We start from the raw sequence: 22,495 nt of genomic DNA, 5'->3' as shown, positions 1-22,495 counted from the left end.
GAGAAGGCTCTGACTCGGCCTGCTGGTTCCACTTCCGCCACAGCAGCTATTGACAGACTACATGATCAGAACCAAACCAAAACAGTACGGGTAGGATCGGTACCATCTGTGTGAAGCGGCTGGAGGGTTATTGTTATCTGATCCGGTACCGTCTACTCACCGTAGTCTGGGTTCTCCTCCTGGGGGGTAGGGTTGATGTCCAGAACCGTCCAGTCCAGATCACGGGCCCATTCGGACTCGGCCACAGTGTTCCAGTTTACTCGGGCCTCGAGCCCCACCTCCGGGAGAGCGGCCACCCTCTAACCAACCACACAGGTAGGAGAGGGTCCATGCCTCATGTTCAATACAGTGGGGTTAAGTGGGATTAAGACTAGGTCCAGGTTTAATCTGTGTCTGGGAATCTGACCAGCCCCTGCCCCCCCCCCCCCCCCCCCCGACCCCCCCGATGGTGCAGTGGGTGACCTGCCCTACATAGTAGTGATGGGGGAAACGAAGCTTTCGACGCAATTGACACGTTCGACACAATTGTGTCGGAAAAAGTGTCGATCTATCGATGCAGTCGATACAGCAACTTCATACTGCCATCTGCTGGTCAGGTCATGGTACTGCCTATACTGCCATCTGCTGGTCAGGTCGTGGTACAGCAGTTCTATACTGCCATCTGCTGGTCAGGTCATGGTCATGGTCATTTTATGCAGTACCAAACTTGGAACACTGCCCCGTCTGCGGAATGATTGACACACGCGTCAGATGTGCTCGTGTGACGTACGAATCTTTCTTCGAGTAGTCACGTGGTTTTTGCCAATTTGACACAAGCATCGATACATTTGTATCGACGCACATTACGTCGGAAGATAGACGCCGTGTCGTGACTACTGCGTCGAGCGTAACATCCCTACTACATAGATTAATTATAAGGTGGGGGGGGGGGGGCAGTGAGTGACCCCCCCCATGCCCACCCCCCAGAGATGAATTACCAGTTGCGGGGGGCTGTTGGGGGAGGAGCAGCACACCATCATCAGGTCCTGCTCGATGCAGAGCAACTTCCAGCTCCCAAACTCCTCATCTGAGGAGAGACATATTCATGTTAATATGATAATGTACCAATGTTAATGTGATAATAAGATTATGATAATGTACCAATGTTAATGTGATAATAAGATTATGATAATGTACCAATGTTAATGTGATAATAAGATTATGATAATGTACCAATGTTAATGTGATAATAAGATTATGATAATGTACCAATGTTAATGTGACTATGATAATGTACCAATGTTAATGTAACTATGATAATGTACCAATGTTAATGTGACTATGATAATGTACCAATGTTAATGTGACTATGATAATGTACCAATGTTAATGTGATGATAATGTGATCATGAGTAGAGGCAGGCTTACTGTTAGACAGACAGGTTATTCTCCTAGACCTCCTGTCTACCGAAAAGAGCTCCTGTGAGAGAGAAAGAGAGAAGGGGGAGGTATATGAGTGTGTGTGTGTGTGTGTGTGTGTGTGTGTGTGTGTGTGTGTGTGTGTGTGTGCATGCATGTGTGAGTGTGTGTGTGTGTGTGTGTGTGTTACCTTCCAATTCCTCCTGGCGGTACTGAACACCACTCTGTCACTGTCTGACGACCAGCAACTAGACGCCAGACCCTCATACACCCCCGCAAACTGACCTGGGATCGAACAGACGGACGGACAGAGAGAGAGTGAGAGAGAAAAGAGTAAAGGGAGAGAGAGAGGGAGGAAGAGGGAGAGAGAGAGAGAGAGAAAGAAGAGAAGAGAGAGAGAGAAAGATACTTGAAAGGGAGGGGAATACATGGGATGAGAAGAGGAGGGGGCATGCGAGAGAGAGAGAGAGGGCGGGGGGAAAAGATCAACCTTTAACCAGGTCCTATGGGTCGGTACCTTTCTTTGGTCTTTGGACAACGTCCACCAGAACCGAGGTCTGGTTCCTCTCCAGCTCGTACTGTAGAAAGACCCAAACAAGGACAGAACTATGGGTGTGGCCCTGCACCGCACCAACGATGACACAGTGGATTGATTGCACTGTGATTGGCCGAGAGGCATTCAAAGCCGTGATTTAATAACGATAACGTCACGGTTAAATCGTCGTATTATGATACTCCTACACCGCACTAGATTTCTGTATCACGTTCCCTCGACTTTTAACGTTTGTAGCTTGGTAAATTCTATTTCTCAGAGCAGGGCAGAAACCACCATGATCGATCACAAAATAAACACTTAACAAATTGTAAAAATGTTCGGATTTGTTGTGTAAAAGTTGTAAAACGCAATAAGGCCCTTGAGGCCATGACGTATGGTGAATATTGTCACTTGGTAGGGGGTTTGCCGGTCCAAACTCTGCTACGTTCCCCACCCAACCTGAGACAAAATTGATGATAAACAACAGCCTCTCTGGCATTGTTGCTTAAATACCACACTCTACAATATGACGGTCACTGAGTTAGAGGGACAGTTCAACTCTGGTGTGTATGAGATGGGAGGGAGGGGGGCTTACCAGCATGAGGCTGAGACACTGGCTGTGGGGTCCAAACACCTCCCCCTGCAGGTAGACCAGATACCCGCCATTGGGGCTCAGGCGGGGGGAAGAGATGGACCACCTGTCCCCCGATAGGCACTCTGAGGTGGGGGAGGGGGAGGAAAAGGGGTGGGTGGAGGAGAGACCATTGGAATGGGATGACAGTGAGGAACGGAATGGAAATATGTTCTTTGTAGTGTGTTTATCCTCAATAATACGCACTCATTCACTCTCACTCACACTCACACACACACACACACACACACACACACACACACACACACACACTCACACTCACACTCACACTCACACTCACACTCACACTCACACTCACACACACACACACACACACACACACACACACACACACACACGCATACGCACACACACACACACACTCACACTCACACTCACACTCACACACTCACACACACACACACACACACACACACACACACACTCACACACACACACACACTCACACTCACACTCACACTCACACTCACACTCACACTCACACTCACACTCACACTCACACTCACACTCACACACTCACACACACACTCACTCACTCACTCCCTCACCACAGTTCCCATCCAGATCCAGGCGGAAAAGAGCTGACCTGAAATCCGAATTAAGGATATTAGGTCAAACAAGCCTTCAAGAACGTCTTTCATAAGCATATCTTAGCCCTGTCAACACAACCACGGATCTATCATCACTGGAGTGGTCAAATCAAGCTTTCCACTACATTGATTTGACCAATCAAGTCATGTCAGATCAGTGATGTCTTATGGTGGTGGGGGAGAAAGGACACATTTCAGGAGTATGTAAACAGGGCCCTTGTCCACGTGACGATTAGGGATGCTCCGATTTATCGGCCACCGATTTAAATCGGCCGATTTCACTCCAGATGACTCGATCGGTGATCGGCAAAAATGGCCGATTGCAAAAACTTTTTTTTTTTGTTTTTTTTCTTTCCTGGGGAAGACAGATAACTGAACAGAAAACATAGGAGGACGTAACAGTATGTAAACCATGAAGGCCACGTTTATGATGTCTTTTATACAGCCATATCGACTGACTTGGGCTTCAGGCCCTAACTGGGTGATATGCCATAAAAATGGGTCTGCGTTTGCTTGGTGCCTAATGGATCAAAACTTTTGTCTAAAAAGCAAAAAATATGTAGGCTATCCAGTCAGTAGGCCTACAGTTATGTATTTTTTTTAAAATCGGTATCGGTATCGGTTGATCTTGAGGAAAAAAATCGGTGATCGGTATCGGCCCCAAAAATCCAGATCGGAGCATCCCTAGTGACGATGTCTGAGTCCAAATCCTCACCTCCTATTGGTGCAGAACTTCAGGCCCAGTCTGAAAGGCACATGCCACCAGCCCACGAAGAACACAGCCTTGGCGCTGTGGGCCCAGAGAGCCTGGGTGAACCACACAGATACACACACACACACACACACACACACACACACACACACACACACACACATACATACATACATACATGCACATTTAGATGCACATTTAGCCTGACATTAGATGACTAAATGCTATCAGACTATACAGTATGCTGTCTTATGGCATACAATGACATGAGTGCATGAAGGTGAGTGTGTGAGAGTGTTTGTGGGTGAGTGTGTGTGGGTGAGTGTGTGTGCGTGTGTGCGTGTGTGTGTGTGTGTGAGTGTGTGTGGGTGAGTGTGTGTGTGTGTGTGTGTGTGTGTGTGTGTGTGTGTGCACGCGAGCAGGTGCATGTATGTGTGCGTGCCTGTGTGTGTCTACCTGGCCAGGGGACACGTGTGGGGGGACACCCTGGAGGACCGTCACCGTTCCCTTCTCCACGTTCATCACACAAAGCACCGGGCCGCTCTTACCGGTCAGGCCCTCCCCCCAGTCCTCCCAGTAAACATTCTTACTGGCCATAGCCGTGCTCCCATTCTCCCAGTACACACTCTGATTCTCCTGACGCACAACGAGAGAGAAAGGAAGAAGACATGGAGAAGATGCAGTAAAGCTTTAGCTGTTCCAATCCCCCCCCGCCACCCACCCCCCCGGGTGAGGTTTGCGAGTGAAGTTGACTTCTCATGTTGACTCGGAGAATGGGAATTGAGCCTAGGCGTCCAGGGCAACATACCGTCCCAGCAGGCAGCCGTTCTCCAGAGGGTCCCCCGACTCCTGGACCTCCAGTAGAAGGGCTGGGCCCTGCTGTCGCTGGTACTGACCCGGGGGTCTCCGTTATGGACCTCTTCCCTTCAGCCACGTACAGCAGCTTGCTCTCACTCCCAGACCAGGCCAGGCAGCCAAACTGAGCTGCACACAGACACACACACACACGCAGACACACACATATACGCACACACACGGGCATGCACGCACGCACACTTCTCAGCATGGTCAACAATGTACTTGAGTACTGAGTCTGAGCCCCATGAACAGCGGCCTTACCGTCCTCGTACACTCTGCCATGTACGTCCAGAGCAGTGAGATCCACACTTCTCTTCAGCCCAGCGGACCCCCAGATCTGAGGGTGACAAAAAGCAAGCTGATTAGCAAGCGGTGCAATTCGTGGTGCAAAGAATTTCATTGTTCTGTCATACAACCTGATGATATACCACAATACATGTGATATTATATAGTTATAGGGTCAGTTATTCTATACCAACAATATCAATGAGTCATATGTAATAAAAGACTTTGGATAAGTTGACTCAAGAAATCTTAAAAATCTCTTCTCACTCCACAGAGCTTCTCCTCCAATACGACTCCTTACCTCCAGGTACTGGTGTCCTCCGGTCTCCCTGACAACCGCCCGGTAGTTACAGCATGGACAACGGCTGCTTAGCAACCTAGTTCAACAGCAGAGAGGGCAGGTGTTCAAACTGAAGCAAGAAAGGTTCCTACACGGCTACTTCCCCCAGGCGATCAGGCTCATGAACAAGCCCACTGTAGACAATTGACTATCATCCCCAAGCACACACCATGTATACGGACTACGAAAACCTTAAGCTCACAGCCACTTTATTACTGAATTATCTATTATTAGTGGCACCACTAGTGTATCCTGTCTTACTTGTACTATTGTCACTTTTTTATCTTGAATTATGCCTACTGCCTTGTGCTGCAATGTCAGGAACCGAAGCCTAAGAATTTTACTCTCTTACACTCGTGTAGTGTGATGTAACAATAAACGTGAAACTTGAAAACTACACGCCCAACCTTTCATCATCATCTCCTTCATCAACCCCGCCTTCATCATCATCATCATCATCACCTTCATCCCCTGCCTTCATCATCATCTCCCAACTTCATCATCTCCTTCATCATCATCCCCACCTTCATCATCATCCCCCACCATCATCCCCCACCTTCATCATCATCATCATCCGCAATCTTCATCATCATCACCTTCATCATCCCCTGCCTTTATCATCTCCTTCATCATCATCTCCTTCAACATCCCACCCACACCTTCATCATCACCTTCATCATCATCTCCTTCAACATCCCACCCACACCTTCATCATCATCACATTCATCATCATCACCTTCATCATCCCACCCACACCTTCATCACATTCATCATCATCTCCTACAACATCATCTCCCACTGTCATCATCATCTCCTTGAACATCATCAAACCTCCGGTCTGTTTTTATTGGGTACTGTAAATTATATATATATATGGTCTTTAACAGATGGTGTGTGTGTCGACGACAAAACAGATCTCAATGTGTGCGTGTCTGCTTACTCTCCCTGTATGGGGTAGCAGGGACTTGGTGGGAGCACAGTGAGGTCCTGCTGAGGTGATGCTGCTGTGTTCTTCTGTGGTATCATCAGAGTCCAATGCTGAGTGTAGCGTAGCCTGGCTCCCCGGCCAGACTCACTCTGACTCCACTCTGAGGTGGACAGGAGGGGCATCATGAAAAGAATATATGGATAAAAAGCAACCTGACTTACAAATACACTCAAGTCTTCACATTTAAAAGACAAAACAGGCAAACAAACAGGTCTGAAAACTATTCTGAGCCTGAGTGTGTGTGCGTGTGTGTGTGTGTGTGTGTGTGTGTGCGTGTGTCTGCGTGTGCGCATGTGTGTGTGTACGTGCGTGTGTTACCTGTGGATAAGGTCACAGAGCCTGAGACGGGGTCGGTTAAGGTCAGGCCAGCAGAAACAGGGGTTGGGAACCTACTGTATCGCCCGTAGACATCGCTGATAACGTCGGGTTCCATTCGTGCCTAGGAGCGTGCATGGCATGGCATTGAATTGCGAATCGAAAAACTATGACATAATTATAATCAGGACTACACAACAGATTGTGAATGATGATAAAGAACTGTGAGATCATTCTCGTGCAAGAATGTGACAGGAGCTCCAAGTACGGGGTGATATACAACAACAATGTGATAGATACAAACATGTGATCTCAACTTAACATGTTGCAAACTTAATGGTTCAACTTTACAAATAAAACATAGCTAGGACTTTGTACAACTGTGTATATTATGCCAGAATGTTGCTTATGGCTTATAAATCTGTCTAATTTCAACAATATCTTATTTTCGTTTTACCAAGGACTCCATGTTGACACGTTGGGCGATACCATTTTGTTGATATTTCGCAGGGGTTTATGGAGGAGACCAAACGCAAGGGGGCAGCAACAAGTCTTATTATATGCGTTTATTACATTTCATTTATACATGATCCTCTACCCTTTGGGTAACATAGCACTGCTTGTCAAATGCATGACAATATTGGAAAGTAAGTAAGTGCCACTCTGATTACAACATTATCTGTTTTCCCACATTATGCATTTTTCCAATACATACATATGTATTTGTTTATACATACACATGTACAGATTATATGCGCAACCACCATCCTGCATAAAAATATACATGAAAAACTACAAATCTTATTTTTCCTCTTCCCCATAATTTAAGTCTGTAAACAGACCTTGTGTTTTTTATATTTTTCTTTTTTTAAAAATCAAGTACTGATCTCCCACTTTCAATAAATTAGAAAGTAAAATACATTACCAGAAATGGTTAAAGATGTTCTTCCAAAATATCAATAATAATAAAAAGATACCATAAGCCTGTGTTTAATTGTCAGGCTTCCCAAAGGTTTCATAACTTTTATTCTGTGGTGTTAAATAAAAAGAAAATAAAACACACACAAGCACGCACACACACACGTCTGCATTGTTTGCAAAAGTCCCTGGTTTGGCAGTAGCCAGTGGGTCCTGTCTGTAAGAGGAGGGGGGAGAGGAGGACGAGATGGGGGGGGGTCCTCTGCTTCTATATCCATGAGGGAGAGGGAACAAGTGCACACTTCGGGTAGGGGGGTGTCGTTGTCCCATGTGCTGGAGGTGGCACACATCACAATTCCCCCCCACCTCCATTCCTCTCCCCTCTCCTCCTCGTCTCTTCTCTTACATCACATCGGCTCGTTTGTCCCTAACCTTGTTCCTTAGTTTAGTCCTGGCTTTGAAGGCAGCAGAGTTGAACAAATGCTATGAAGAGAGAGAGAGAGAGAGAGAGAGAGAGAGAGAGAGAGAGAGAGAGAGAGAGAGAGAGAGAGAAAGGAAGAAGTAAGACTTGAATGACCTTCAAACTAAAAACATGTCACCACCGTTAAGACGTTTCTATAGGGTGCTATGTAGCCTTGGAAAAGCTCATGTCGATGTTAAACCCTTACCACGGTCTGCTGACTGAAATGCTGGTCATTTGATCCAGTAAATGATGGAGTTTTACATTGAATGTGAAATGTGTGCCTTTCGTATCAAGTGACTAGTGTTGTACCTCTAGGCACCTGGACCGACACTGAGGTGTGCGAAAAATGTGTTATCATCGTATTCCACCGTCTGTTACAATGTTCTTATGTGGCAGTGGGAGAGGTGTGTCTAACACTTGATTGGTCGATGTGCATGTGGTAGGTCAGCTGGGACTACTGGTGTTAGTGTTAAAGGTCAAAGGCCATGGGTCACCTTCTCAAAGCGGGAGATCTTGCTGGCTTTGACGGAAGCGTCGAGGATCAGTGGCGGTCCCAGGCCAAAGATGTCCCTCAGTAGCTGGTTAAACTGTAGGGAGACGACCACCAGACAATAATCAATATCATGATTTAACTATACAGAGAAGACCAGGCCATAATTAATATCATCATTTACCTATATAGACAAGACCAGGTACAGTAGCAGTTTCTGAGTACAGTACCAGTTAGCAAAAGAGAACCAAGAAAGCATTGTAGACTTCATTGAAATAAGAACATAAATAAAAAACCTTTTAGAGATATTTTAGTGGGTATATGCATCACTTTTGTAAAAGTGCTTAATTCAAAATATCAAAATATCATTCCAGATATTCTAAGCTAGTGGTAGTGGCACCTCCCAACCTGTAGGTGGTGTCTAACTCCAGACTCCAGAACCTCCTTGAAGGCATCGTAGACTCTCCGACGAATCCAGCTGTCGATGTAGACCCCCTCCACACCGAACCTGATCTTCTCCTCTGTGAAGTCCTCGTTCTGTGGGGGGAGAGGGAGGCAGATAGAGGGACAGAGCTGGTTTATATGAAGACCAACATGAAGGAATGTCATGAATGTACTACAATTAACATAAGAATGAAGAATTTCTCTTAGAAAGAGATTGGTATTTCTTTAGTGTGTGAATAATCAAGTTGAGAAGGCAGTAATAGTGGATAGAAGAACAGAAAAAGTAATGATATTGACGTGATCAGAGAGATATATGGAGCAAGGGAGGCTGGTGCAGGTAGAAATCAGAAGACTGATTGTAATGCATCAAGTCTGATACCATTCCTTATTCTGTTCCATGCATTACAATGAGCCCGTCCTCCGATTTCTGCCTCCGCCGGCCTCCCCTGGTACGGAGCCTCCGGTCGGTGTTCTCTTACCTCTATGTAGTGCAGCACCTCTCTGAAGATGGAGCGCTGTTTCCTGCGGTCGTTCTTGGCGCGGTGCTTGTTCCCATCGGTGGCCAGTCCCTTCAGACACTCACACAGGTCGGCGCTGTCCTCAAACTCAAACTCCTGCAGGGTGGAGAGACAAAAAGACCGGGCTCAGCGCTCTGTCTCTGTGTCTCTCTCCTTCCTTCCGTCAGTCTACTGGAAGCCCCATAGGGCCCCATAGTAAATCCAGAAATGTTGATTCTTATTAACTTTTATGATTAAAATGTCATCTATAGGCCTAGTGGATAAAATTCAACTTGGTTGCTAAAAGTTGCATGTTGGGTTTTGCATTTGAGTAATTAATCGCTAAAAACGATGGCAATGGCAATCATTTTGCTTCTAGTTAACTTAAAAAGGTTGGGGTCTAAAGGCCTTTGCACACCAATGCGTTTTTTACGTCCGTAAAAAAATTAAATTAGAACTCATGTTGTGTCAATCACGCTTGCACACCGAATCCGAAATATTTGTCCGTCCCCCTGTGTTTTTCGCGTCCGTCAAAAGCCTTTTGAGAGTTGTTTTTGACCACTCCGCCATGGTATAGACATTTGGATTAATGCTTAAAGAAGTACATGTCTCAAGTAGTATCTCGGCGGTTAGTCGAGTGAAAGAAAAACAACATACAGATGATAATTCACACAATATAATACCACGAAAGCGTACGGCACTAAACAATAACATTCATTTGGGTAGCATCATACTCAAATTCAGGCAGAAGGGCAGGGTCCGGGCAGGTGCACACACTGTCACAGACTACCAATGCATCATATAGGTACATGTGACAAACCCTGGCTTATTTTGCGCAACAAGTGGAAGACTCTGAAGCAGCGGACAGGGTTGCCAGATGGGCTGGTTTTTGGTGGATTTAATGGTTTATAGACTGTGGTTAGGCTGGAAATTGCCAATTCCATCTGGCAACCCTGAGCGGAATCTACAGATGGTATGTTTACAGATATCGCACTGCTGGAGATGCACACCACACTTTGTTAAAAGAAATAAAGCTTTATTGTACTTTTCTACTGATATACATTCTACTGATGTAGTCTACCAGAAGGGCAGGGCCCGGGCAGTAGTGACAAAATCAGCACAAAATCATCGTCAAGAATGAGGAAAGTTTGTTTTCTCAACCGATTTTGTTCATGGAAAACAAGTTAACATTTTTGTTAAAATATAAGCATATAGGCCATGGTTAATTTCCAAAATGTTAACGCTATTTTCTTCACAACCGGGGACAGTTGAAAGGTGTTCTGGTGTTCCTGATGTAGTCTACCATTTGGCTTTAGTTATATTGCTCTCACTTGTTTGTACCTTTTGCTATATCAAGCATTTAGAATGCTGAGTCATTATTGCGAAATTTCGAAACGTCAATATAACAAATAAACGCATCGGATTCTAATAAAACGCATCGGGGCCAGTGTGCAAGGTCTCTGTGCGTAACGTTTTTTTTCGGATGACAGACAAAATATGCATGCGAAAGAAACGCATTGGTGTGCAAAGACCGTAAGAGTCTAAGTCCATGATGTCCAGAAAGTCATCCAATACCATGGTGCAGTCACGCAACCTTTCCTCATTAGCATACTTCTCATAAATTATGTAATACTTAGGTCAAAATCAGGAAATATACCTATATTCTTGCTTTTAGTCAATTTAGAAAGGTAATTTTGATCCATGTTATTTTTCATTATACTATTTAACCCCATATTTTATGAGCAACAATGTGCAGTCCGCCCTCCCCCACCGGCGTCACCTGCTACTCTCCACTTGACTCCCACACAATGCCCCACGATTCTTACTATTTGCTTGTAGCTGGTTAGCCAACATGAATAGCTAGGTAGGATTGTAACTGCAAGCATCATTTATCTTCCGCTGTTGACATTTTTGTTCTGAATGTGGAAGGTTGTGCCACTGTGGTGGGTTTCAGGAAGTACGTAGCTAAAACATTGAAAATGGTCAAGGGGTCGAAGATGGATGATGAAGATGCAGTTGAGAAGCTCATCAGGATGATCAAGTCAGAAGTAGCCAGCATACTAAAGCCAAGAGATTACGATCTGAGTGATTCCTGATTTACAAAGATCGTAGAGGACACGAGTGCTACCTTACTCCGCTTCGTGACTACTAAGGCTGCACTCTCCCTGACTAGGGCTGGGCAAACGCTAAACATTTATTTTTTGATAATCACAAGAATTAACGATCAATTATCGATTAATTGATACGCTTTTTTTTCATTAAAACAACACCTAGGGCAGAAATAACAAGCATGTTTTCCTTGGGGAAAAAACGTTATTCTTGATTTCTATGCGCCTGGTTATGGAACGTCGCGATGGAATAGGATATGCTGGCTCGACTATTTGCATGAGCGCACGAAATCCTCTACCCTCGACAAAACTGAGCGGCAGAATATCTGTTTCGATTAATTTGCAGATGGCCATCGTTACTTTCTCTTCTCGTTGTGCATCACACCTCCCGCGTATTAGATGAGACGTGATGGAGGGCTGAGAAGGTAGCGAAGGAGCAATCAGGGTCGGATGTACTGTTTGCAGGTGGTATTTCATCGGGGTCGTCGTCGTGTTGTATTTATATGTCACTGCGCAGTGTTTGCAATGAGCGGTGTAACTTGTTGCATCATGCCGTACTGCGTTGCGAAATTCAATGCGAAGGCAAATGCAAAGTTCATTTCTCACACATAACGTGGACAAACTAATTTCCACTCAATTTATTAATGATTAGCGAGCAAAATATTTTGTGATCCTTATCAATCAATTATCGATCGTCGATCATTGATGCCCACCCCCATCCCTGACACAAAGTATCCAGCAGCACATTAGTCACACACGCAATCAGACCACACTAGGACTAGCCGTGAAGCTCCACCACAAGCACGGTAGCTATGAGCTGATCAAGACCCTCAATGATCATGGCCATGTAACCAACTTTGATGGAGTTCTACGCTTCCGCAAATCTGCAGCTCAGTTTGTGTCAAAGAACACTGCTGATTATCACAAGAAACTTGGTCAGACTACCGAGTTGGGGCCCATATTCAGCTGGGCAGTCAATTACGACCTCTACATCGCAAGTCTGAATGGTACCAAGATACATCCAGCCAGCATCATCAAGACCGGGAACATTGGAGTGATGCAGCTGAAGATGAATAAGTATGAGGCAAGATCATTACGACTCACTCACCAGTCTCTACAACTGGAGCACTACACTGGTCCCCCCCAAGTGGAAACCACCAGCAATTCCTGTTCTTTCTCCAGAAGAAACACATCAGGTTGCTGCCAGCTTGATACGATCAAAGGAAAGAGATTCTGCGTGGCTATCCCAACTCTTGTCTCAGTCAAAACCAGTTGACTGGATGGGCTATAACGCATGCGAAGACAGAAAATTGAACCACCGACAAGCCTAAAACTATTGTAGTGTTTGGGCCCCTTATCGATTCTCCACCGTCACACCCGGATACCGTGCTCACAACCCTTGTCTACCTTGAGAAAGCACTGAAGAGCTTTGGCATGAAGTATGCACACATCACACTGGACCTTCAGCTCTACATCGTGGTGTGTCTCATCCAGTAGAGTGACCCAGTGCGATGGAAGTCTGTCACCATCCATCCCGACATGATGCACACTCTGATGTCATTCCTTGGCTGCATTGGAACTTTGATGAAAGGTTCTGGCATGGAAGCACAGCTGGCAGTGGCATTTGGTGGCATCGCCAACATTCTCAACAGCAAATCCACTGCATGCATATCGGATGCTTGTGGCTGTCCTCCTCCAAGATTGCTGTATTGCATTCACAATACATGAAGACAAAGACAAAGAAGATGAGGAGGCTATTCGGTTGTTAAGTCGTGACGTGTTTCCGGGTCCAAAGTTGGCTGAGGCGCTGTCTTCTAAATGCTGAAATAATAATAATAATAAATTATATTTATATAGCGCTTTTCCGAGGCTCAAATACCCTGACAATATGGAGAAAACGGGAAAGTGCTGTGTCCCTTGTTGTATGAATAGATCCGAGTATAAAAAACGATTAAACTGTCATTCTACCGCTGTAGTTCACTGGTACTCTGCTGCGGGGAATTTCTGGTTTGGACCCGGAAATGGCTAAACGTCACTTTTGACGTCAGACTTAACCACCGGATAGGGAGTGAGGAGAGAAATTATGAAGAGGGTGAAGGCCATTGAGAGTGAGGTTGTGGTTGTTAACTTTAAATGAATGTATTGCTGTTTCCTATATTTGATGATTTATTATTTATTAGCATTAATTAATGTAAATGGTTGGATTTTGAGCTAACTTGGCTAACTTTTCTTTTTTTTATATTTTATATGCACTATGTAGTATGTTGCCATTAAATTAAACTTACTCTGGGAAGTCTGTGACGAAAAAAAAAAAAAAAAAGTATTACATAATTTGTGCAAAGTATGCTAATGAGGAACGGTTGCATGATTTAGTTATTGACAAGAGATTAATTTCTGGACATCAAAACATAGACTCTAAGACCACCTTTCTAAGTTCACTACAAGTGAAAATATAGCCATTTCCTGATTTTGACCTAATTTACACATCATTTATGCAAATTATGTTAATGAGGAAAGGTTGCATGACTGCACCATGGTACTAGATGACTTTCTGGACAACACAAACATGGACTTTTTTTTTTTAGATCACCCTTTTAAGTTAACTAGAAGCAAAATGATTGCCATTTCCTGTTTTTAGTCATTAATTAGCATAATATGCTAATTAATATGCATGATATGCTAATTACTCAAATTGCCCAACATGCAACTCTTAGCAACCAAGTTGAATGTCATCCACTAGGCCTATAGATGACATTTCAATCATAAAAGTTTATAAGAATCACCATTTCTGAGTCCAAGAAATTTCCAGTAGACTACTTCCTTCCTTCCTTCCTTCCTTCCTTCCTTCCTTCCTTCCTTCCTTCCTTCCTCCCTCCCTCTCTCTCTCTATCTCTCCTTCCTCAACCAGTACATACCCAGTCTGCCCAGTTTAACCAGTACATACCCGGTCTATATCCCTGCCCAGTTCAACCAGCAGGGCGATGGTCTCTCCCACGGCGATCCTATAGTTGACATCACTACTCTCCAGACACACCTGCAGCTTTGGTAGATGTCTGAGGGAGGGAGGGGGGGAGGGAGGGGTAGAGAGTGTGAGATGAGCAGAGCATAATATTTACACTTTGTAGGTCCAACATGAAAATCATTACAGAATGTGATTGTTCTTGCTCTTTTCCTGCATAACCCTCTCTCCCCCTAATGTTCAGATTGTGTGTGTGTGTGTGTGTGTGTGTGTGTGTGTGTTGCCTGTCTGTCTGTCTGTCTGTCAGTGACTCACAGGTGGAGCAGCACACTTAGGCGTGAGTTGGGGCAGAGGGTGACAAGCAGGGCCCAGGCCTGGAGGGCGGCACTGTGGAGCCCGGAGGCGCCAGGCTTGGGGGTGGGCAGGGTGCCCTCCCGGTTGGGGTACGACGTGGTGAACACACTCTCCAGGTGGCTCATAGACTTCACCAGGTCCTAGGGAGGGGGGGGGGAGAAAAGAGAGACAGAAATAGAGACAGAGTGAGAGAGGGGTAGAGATGGTAGTAGTGTAATAATAGTAATAGTATTTCCAAGTCTCTTGACCAGCTATGAGAATAAAGTACAGTCACATGACTCTCACCTCGCTGTCTTCAGCTGCGGACACATAGCAGCAGGTACCCAGAGCCCTGGCACACTGAGGAGGGGGGAGGAGAGGAGAGGGGAGAAGGGAGGAGAGGAGAGGGAGGAGAGGAGAGGGGAGGGAGGAGAGGGGAGGGAACAACATACATTTACTTCAAGAGTTAGGACAGTGGCCTGGTGTGAGTCACCAGTGAGGGCATTTGTGACGCAATCTGATGTAAATGGACACCTCTCGGAAATGAGAAAGACGTCAAATTCGTCTTTAAAGTTTTTATTTTATTTTTCAGATTTTCGTTTTTTTAGCTAACATTCAACTCGAAGATGTGAAGTACCCACTCGTTATTTTACCGAACAGTTTTACGTTCATTAAATAAGTGTAATCTATAACACAATGACTTCGTTTCTTGTTGTTTGATGGGGATTCATTATCTTTGATGGGGATTTTCTGTGCTTAGTGATTTCCGGTGTAGCAACATTCAAATACTCATGTCGTCTTCAATTTGTTTCCGATTTCAATGTATGATGCATCATTTGAAAGCTTACAATCTGTAGTTTAAGCACATGTAAAAAACAGAAAAATGATTTCGCCTACAGGTAGCCCTTTTCATTGGGCTGTGTCACATTTCATTCCATGTGTGTTTCAGAGTATTTGCAGGATTCTCCCCAAAGAATGTAGGAGGGGCGCTGCGCCTCCTTGTTCACTCGGCTACGCCACGATGTCTCAGAGCAAATTAAACTGATGTTTACTTAGGGCAGTGCAACTCTCTTTGCTTGCCTATATGTATATCTTTTTATTCATTGTCTTATCTTGTTAAATGTTTATCTATATACAGTATATGTATCTATTCTTGTCATTTTTACTTTCTTACTAACTATCCTCCTTATTCTGTATTATTTAATGCTATATGTAAAGCACTTTGATTTGACACTGTCGTATGAAATGTGCTATACAAATAAACTTGCCTTGCCACCGAGATCGTTGCTGAAAGTGAAAAACTCAAGTGAACACGTTATGGCGTTCATCAGTGAACTCAAGAGTTTGAGTGGCATTTTTAGCACATTTTCACACGAACAAACTCACTTGTCGGGTTTTGGTAATGCAATCCTGCTCACCTTGTTCCAAAAAGAAAAAAATCCAGAGGAGAACCCTGATTTCAATAGTATTTCAAAATATTTGACTGTGCCCACTCACGCTCTGGCGGGCGACCACGCTGGCGCAGCCGTCGATCAGGATGGAGCTGAGGACGGGACGCAGCATCCTGAAGCCCTCCTCCCCCTCCTCCCCCCCGCCCAGCTGCACACAGAGCAGGGCAAACACCGTCGCTGCCGCAGCCTGCTCCTCACCCCCGCCTGGAGGGAGAGAGAGAAAGGGAAGAGAGGAAGGGAGGGAGAGAGAAAACAGATCAAATCAGACAAAGTGACTATGGGAACCAAGTCCCTCAACTAAATTCCTTCTAACATCCCTCCCTTTACAAGTCCCTGAGCATTAACATGCTCCAAGTTCACTCACTCCCAACACACATGCACATCTCTCACCCTTGCGGAGGCTCCTCTCCAGACAGTCAGTGACAGTGAGGCGTCTCTCTAGGAGGAAGTGGTAGAGCAGTCTGGAGGAGAAGGCCCCCCGCAGAGACTCCAACGCTGCCATACGGGTCTTAGCACTGGGGGCGGGCCAGAGCAGAAGATTCAGCACTCCACAATGTGATTGTGTTATCTTGCTCGTTTGCTGTATAACCCTTTCTCCCACTAATGTTTAGACCCTGTGTGTGTGTGTGGTCTACCTCTTGTCTGTGAGATTGTCGATGCATTGTTTCAGCTTGTCCTCCATCTCGTCCTGAGCGGTCTGCTCATCCACCGGCTCTGCTCCTGTACACACACACACACACACACACACACACACACACACACACACACGTCAGTGGCAAAGACGATGCAATTGCAGGGCAATCTCTAGGATGATGCACCTGTTAATAATGGAGTGTGTGTGTTTGTCCCACCTGTGCCCTCCTCCAGCACTGAGGCCGTCTCGCTGGCACTGCTGTAGTGACTGAGCACATCGGACGCCAGCTCATCATCACTGGCACCAGACTCTCCCTTCACCCCATTCTTACCCCCTGAGAGAGAGGGGGAGTGGGGGGAGCGAGAGTAAGGGAGAGAGAGATAGAGGGGGGGTGAGACAGGGAGGGAGTGAGGGTGGGGGGTGAAAAATGGAGGAACGGAGGGAGGGGATGAGAGAGGTTAGTGTTCGGTCAGTAGCTCAGCTGTCTGTGTCTGTCAGTCCGGATCCTCTCCTTATAGAGAGCAGGGGCTATTCTCTACCCAGTGCTGACACACACACACACATGCACGTGTGCACACCCCCTACAAGTTCACGTTTTATTGTTACGTCACATTACAAAAGTGTAAGAGTGTAAAATTCTTAGGCTTCGGTTCCATGGCACTTTGGCACACTGCCACACACTACACACTGGCTTACAATGGTCATCAATAACTATCAAGGTCTAAACAGTAAACACCCGTATAACTTTATTTACACAACTATATTAGTGAGTGTAAACTAATTACCTACAAAGAGCTGAGATGTTGGTTTTAACTCACTGATTCGTCTGCACGACTTAACCATTCAAAGGACTACTGATGACCTGATGGAAGTCTGTCTGTCATGTCCAGTAGGGGGTCATAGTATCCACTATCCAGGTCGTACTGTGGAATACTGTGACCTCTGAAGCACCCTGAGGCGACCTGACTGACCGCACAGGCCACACAATGAACGGCCCCTCTCTGGACCAATCACGTGACTGGAGCCCACTAATCCTGCCTGCATTAGAAAGGCCTGAGCCAGCAGGAGCTGGGTCCTAACCTCGACCATCCTAGGGATAAACAAATAGATCTGACACAGGATCAGCTTCCTAGGTGTGACTCCCCCCCCCCCCCCACAGTCCACTGTGAGCAGCCAGTCATCTAGGCCTCACTCTGCCCCAGCGGAGAGCTGGGTTACTGGGCTAAAGTTCACTGGGCTGACTCAGTCCTGAGGGAATCCAGCTGTACAATCACCTCCCTGTCCAATGGCTCTAGGGCTGAGGGAGGGACGCCTCTCAAAGGCTAGGCTGGCTACACACACACACACACACACACACACGTCAAGTAAGTGGTTCATCTATCCATCAGTCATCATAAGAAAAAATTAGTAAGTAATATATGCCAGGGGCCATTGGTAGTCATAATGCTTAATTTATTTACAGTAGAGAAACTGTACAGGGGGGTAGATGGGATGAAGGCTAGGCTACAGACACACAGATCCAGAGGCTAGGCTACAGACACACAGATCCAGAGGCTAGGCTACAGACACACAGATCCAGAGGCTAGGCTACAGACACACAGGTCTAGAGGCTAGGCTACAGACACAAAGATCCAGAGGCTAGGCTACAGACACACAGATCCAGAGGCTAGGCTACAGACACACAGATCCAGAGGCTAGGCTACAGACACACAGATCCAGAGGCTAGGCTACAGACACACAGATCCAGAGGCTAGGCTACAGACACACAGATCTAGAGGCTAGGCTACAGACACACAGGTCTCAAAGGCTAGGACACACACACACACAGGTGTCAGAGACTAGGCTACTCACACATACAGGAGGGGGCACTGAAGAGGTTTCTGAAGTATGACCTGACATGAGTACTGTTGTATCTTAAAGCTAAACGTAGAGAACATATAACCTCCACGTAGTGCACCTTTCTATGACCTTCAGCACATTGACAATGGCAGGAAGAAAGTCCAGTAAGATCATCTAAGATGTCACTAGTGAGTTCGTTTACAGTACACCCAATCCTACCTGTGCTACCACACTAGGTGAAGCGGGTCCTTATCACAGTCACGTGACTTTCTAGTGATCAACCTTGACCCTGTTACACAGAGCGTGTGTGTGTGTGTGTGTGCGTGTGTGTGTGTGTGTGTGTGTGTGTGTGTCTGTGTGAACTGTTCCCTTCAACCTCACGTGTCAGTCTATGGCAATCTTTCAACTGAACTTCAGTTATGCCAAAGATGGGGGGGGCGAGGCTGAGATGAGTGACAGACATGTCATCCATTCCATGCAGTGAGTGACGATGCCGGGGACACTGTTGCCATGGCTGTTCGTTCCCATCATGGAAGTCATGACATCACACACGTACACACAGACCATGACATGAGGTGGTTGCTGTCTGCACCGGGAGCCTCTATCAGGGGAGGCCAGTGTAGGTAGAAATCAGAGGACAGGCTCATTGTAAGGTATGGAATGACGAATGGTATCAAACACACCATTCCCCATTTCATTCCATTCCCGTCCTCAGATTTCTAACTCCACCAGCCTCCCCTGAGCCAGATAACGCCATGAAAATGTGACTTGACAATGTGACACAAAATCACAGGCAGCAGCCAACAGACTTGACTATGTTCCAAGATGCAAATAGCTTACAGTATATTTTACAGCTTACAAGGTATTGGTCATGCATTCTACTATGCGACGGTGGATAATGAAACACAGCCGTGTTACTGTTAAACTTTTAGTCAACTTCCTGTTTGTTGCTCGAGAATAAAAAAAAACGGCAAGGACTGCTATTAGACACAACAATTCATGCCTGACAACAATAGAACATAGAGTTAAACATTCACAACAGTACAGGCTGTGTGAGGTGGGAGAGCTGACAACGGGTAATGTCTGGTTGTAGAGTGCCATGCAGCAGTGTGAATACATACAGCCTCTGTACAGCAGCACTGAGGTCAGGGAGTTGGCTGACGGGACACTACAGCCAGGGGGTGAGGCAGGAAGGGGAGGGGCGGTGAGGCAGGGAGGGGAGGGGCGGTGAGGCAGGGAGAGGAGGTGAGGTTGGAGTATGGCCATGAGGTGGTACCAAATTGGTAGAAGGAGAGAGAGAGGGAGGGAGGGATAGACAGAGAGAGAGGTGACTGCTGGGAATCTGGGAATGAGACCTTAATGAGTTATTAGTCTCAGCCGAATGCTAGACACCCCAAACAGCCACTTAATGTTCACTGTCTTTGTGGTTGCCACTTGCCACCCATATAATTGATGGGTCTACTACTGACTTCTGCAGCACTGCCAGTCTCATAGCAGGAGCCAGGCATGGTCTTATGGATGGACAAAAATGTTGTCTGAGGAAGAATTAGTCCCGTGGGGGGGGGGAAGCAGAATGAGGCACAGATCAAGCAGGTTGATGACAGCCAATAATGGAGGCACAGTAGACGAGTCCAGGCGATCCGATGGTGAAGATGATGAAGATTTGGGGGGGGGGGTCAAGTTAGGGTTCAAACAGTGCTGCGTTACCTTTGAGCGACAGAGGGCCCTTGGCTGACAGCTGACACTGTAGAACCTCCTGTCTGAGGGAGCCTGGAAATTAGGTCAGGTGAGGGGGGGGGGGGGGGGGTGAGGGGGGTAGGGCGACCAGGGAGGAAGAGATCATTAGATACCAACCCTCCTCCTCCTCCTCCTGCTGCTGCTGTTCTCACCAAAACTTTCTCCATCCCGAAGGCTTTGGAGCACAATGATTGTTGGCGCCACGCATGATGGACAATCTACTTGAAAACAATAGTTAGCCGGACAACATATCATTTGGAGGTTGGTGTTACTCTTCTGACATGTCATTTGACACGCTGGCCATGTGGCATTAAAGCGTCTGCTAGCCTATCTACGATCCGGTCCAAACCCGACCACGAGGATAGGTGTTAGGACCCACAGCAAGGCACGACCGGTACCGAACACTGGGCCAGGCAACATGCAAAGCTCTGCCCGCCCAAATACAATAGAAAGCATCCACAGGCTGGGCTCAAAAGCACTGCATGACTCTCATTCTAATGTAAAACATCTGACAGATGTATAGCTACCCATTCAAATGGGGGGGAGGTGGGGAGCCTGTCGAAAGAAATGACCTCACTTTGCACGACCCTCACTCACGTGCAGTCTTTTTTTCTACACTGACACACTTGCTAAAAATAATCCGGGGGCAAACGTTTTGCCTTTCGTGTGGCTAGATTTAGAGCAGGCGAAAACACCTGGCTAGTTCTGCTATTTCAGGTTATGCTTAATGATTGATAATAACGAATCAAGTAGCAAGTCACGAAGACACGTTGCTTAACACTGAAAGGAACATCAATATTAACTGCAGAAAAACACTACCTGTAAATCTATCACTAATGCCCACACATTTAGGTGGCCTTGCCAATGCCTTGCATCAGATGGACATTCTTCTGCCGACACACACAATTTGTCAATAATTTGTAGTTTGTTGACAAATAAGCGGCCGTTGTTTAGCTAGTTCTGGCCGCTTTGTTTTCGTTCAATATGACTCACGCAGATTCTGATTCGGGGGGGAAATAAACTTTATTACGGTAGCTAAGGTTACTTCTACACTGTCACGATCATTTTGTTCACAGATCGAACTAACTAGCTAGCTACCTAAGCAGTGAACGTACCCCAAAACATATTGGCTTACCCTTATTAGAACTCCGTTTCCCTTTCTTACTCCTCGGCATGTTGCCAGTCCCCAGGTTTGACCACCACTTCCCAGGAACGGTGGCGGCAGGACTCGCCGATCGCTACTTTGTCACAAGTCACAAGTCGTTGTGACACAACAACGGGCCACGAATGTGTTCCAAAATCTGGATCAGTACGATGACACAAATGTTCCAAAACTCAACCCGCCACTTGGTGTTTTCAGAAGCGCCACACCACGTTTCACCTCTTCTGTCTGTCGTGGAGTTGGGTTGTTTGATCGGGTCGAAGAACGTCCGTTTCTTCCACGTTTGAGAGTCTATTATCTATGATTGTCCCCGGGTAACCGATATCTAATGCCAGGTTGAGAGGATATGTAGTTTTCAAAGTGATCGGGACGGAGTATCGAGCACGTTTCTGTTGCAAATTCCACCATCTTTCTCCTCGGTAACCGAAGTGAGGCCGGCCAGGCTCCACCTCTTCGTACACAGAGTAGGGGCGGATGGGAACTGGATTCATTTGATGAATTCCACCAAACTCCCAGACGTGGGACATCATATTCCATTAAAATACAACTCCCATCCTACCGAAACAAATCAGCTGTCAAAAACTTGTTTGGGTTTGTTTCAAGTCTGGGCATGTCTGACGATTTCCCCGCTGTTATGCGGGAATTACAGGTGCAACTCTAAAAATTAGAATATTGTGCAAAAGTTCATTTATTTCAGTAATTCAACTTAAAGGGTTACACTTAGATATTATATAGACTCATTACATGCAAAGCGAGATATTTAAAGCCTTTATTTGTTATACATTTG

The 22,495-nt window shown here is 46.1% G+C and overlaps 2 protein-coding genes across 2 annotated transcripts in view; both read right to left on the bottom strand.

Annotated features, from left to right (window-relative positions):
- LOC308160673 (acylamino-acid-releasing enzyme) overlaps window positions 1-6,065 on the bottom strand; it is a gene marked incomplete at its 5' end in the record, with an annotated part of 9,098 nt that extends 3,033 nt beyond the window's left edge. The window contains 12 exons of the mRNA XM_080534616.1: window positions 161-299; window positions 978-1,066; window positions 1,408-1,459; window positions 1,589-1,683; window positions 1,916-1,976; window positions 2,529-2,650; window positions 3,134-3,171; window positions 3,891-3,982; window positions 4,344-4,523; window positions 4,696-4,871; window positions 5,007-5,082; window positions 6,030-6,065. Of these exons, the coding sequence (XP_080390742.1) occupies window positions 161-299; window positions 978-1,066; window positions 1,408-1,459; window positions 1,589-1,683; window positions 1,916-1,976; window positions 2,529-2,650; window positions 3,134-3,171; window positions 3,891-3,982; window positions 4,344-4,523; window positions 4,696-4,871; window positions 5,007-5,082; window positions 6,030-6,065 (1,156 nt within the window). The remainder of the gene's footprint in view (window positions 1-160; window positions 300-977; window positions 1,067-1,407; window positions 1,460-1,588; window positions 1,684-1,915; window positions 1,977-2,528; window positions 2,651-3,133; window positions 3,172-3,890; window positions 3,983-4,343; window positions 4,524-4,695; window positions 4,872-5,006; window positions 5,083-6,029) is intronic.
- A 1,175-nt stretch (window positions 6,066-7,240) lies between these two features.
- Window positions 7,241-22,115, bottom strand: ifrd2 (interferon-related developmental regulator 2). The gene is made up of 12 exons (XM_080534124.1): window positions 21,682-22,115; window positions 17,188-17,304; window positions 16,972-17,056; window positions 16,727-16,851; window positions 16,383-16,540; window positions 15,192-15,245; window positions 14,868-15,046; window positions 14,538-14,646; window positions 9,468-9,602; window positions 8,953-9,081; window positions 8,549-8,641; window positions 7,241-8,074 (listed from the first exon to the last, which is right to left on the bottom strand). Exons 1-12 carry the CDS (start codon window positions 21,719-21,721, stop codon window positions 7,994-7,996), a joined length of 1,305 nt encoding a protein of 434 aa, XP_080390250.1. The 5' UTR covers window positions 21,722-22,115; the 3' UTR covers window positions 7,241-7,993.
- Window positions 22,116-22,495: the final 380 nt, after the last annotated feature.

Source organism: Nansenia antarctica (genome assembly GCF_963989245.1).
Source record: "Nansenia antarctica genome assembly, chromosome: 6".
NCBI classification, from domain to species: domain Eukaryota; kingdom Metazoa; phylum Chordata; class Actinopteri; order Argentiniformes; family Microstomatidae; genus Nansenia; species Nansenia antarctica.
This window is presented reverse-complemented; position numbering and strand designations above follow the sequence as displayed.

Excerpts from the sequence above, each read along its gene's own strand:
- ifrd2 (XM_080534124.1), bottom strand. The coding sequence starts at position 21,721 with ATGCCGAGGAGTAAGAAAGGGAAACGGAGTTCTAATAAGG. Across the intron at positions 15,047-15,191 it reads CCGCAGCTGAAGACAGCGAG|GACCTGGTGAAGTCTATGAG; the intron begins GTGAGAGTCATG and ends CCCCCTCCCTAG. Across the intron at positions 14,647-14,867 it reads CTAAGTGTGCTGCTCCACCT|ACATCTACCAAAGCTGCAGG; the intron begins GTGAGTCACTGA and ends TCCCTCCCTCAG.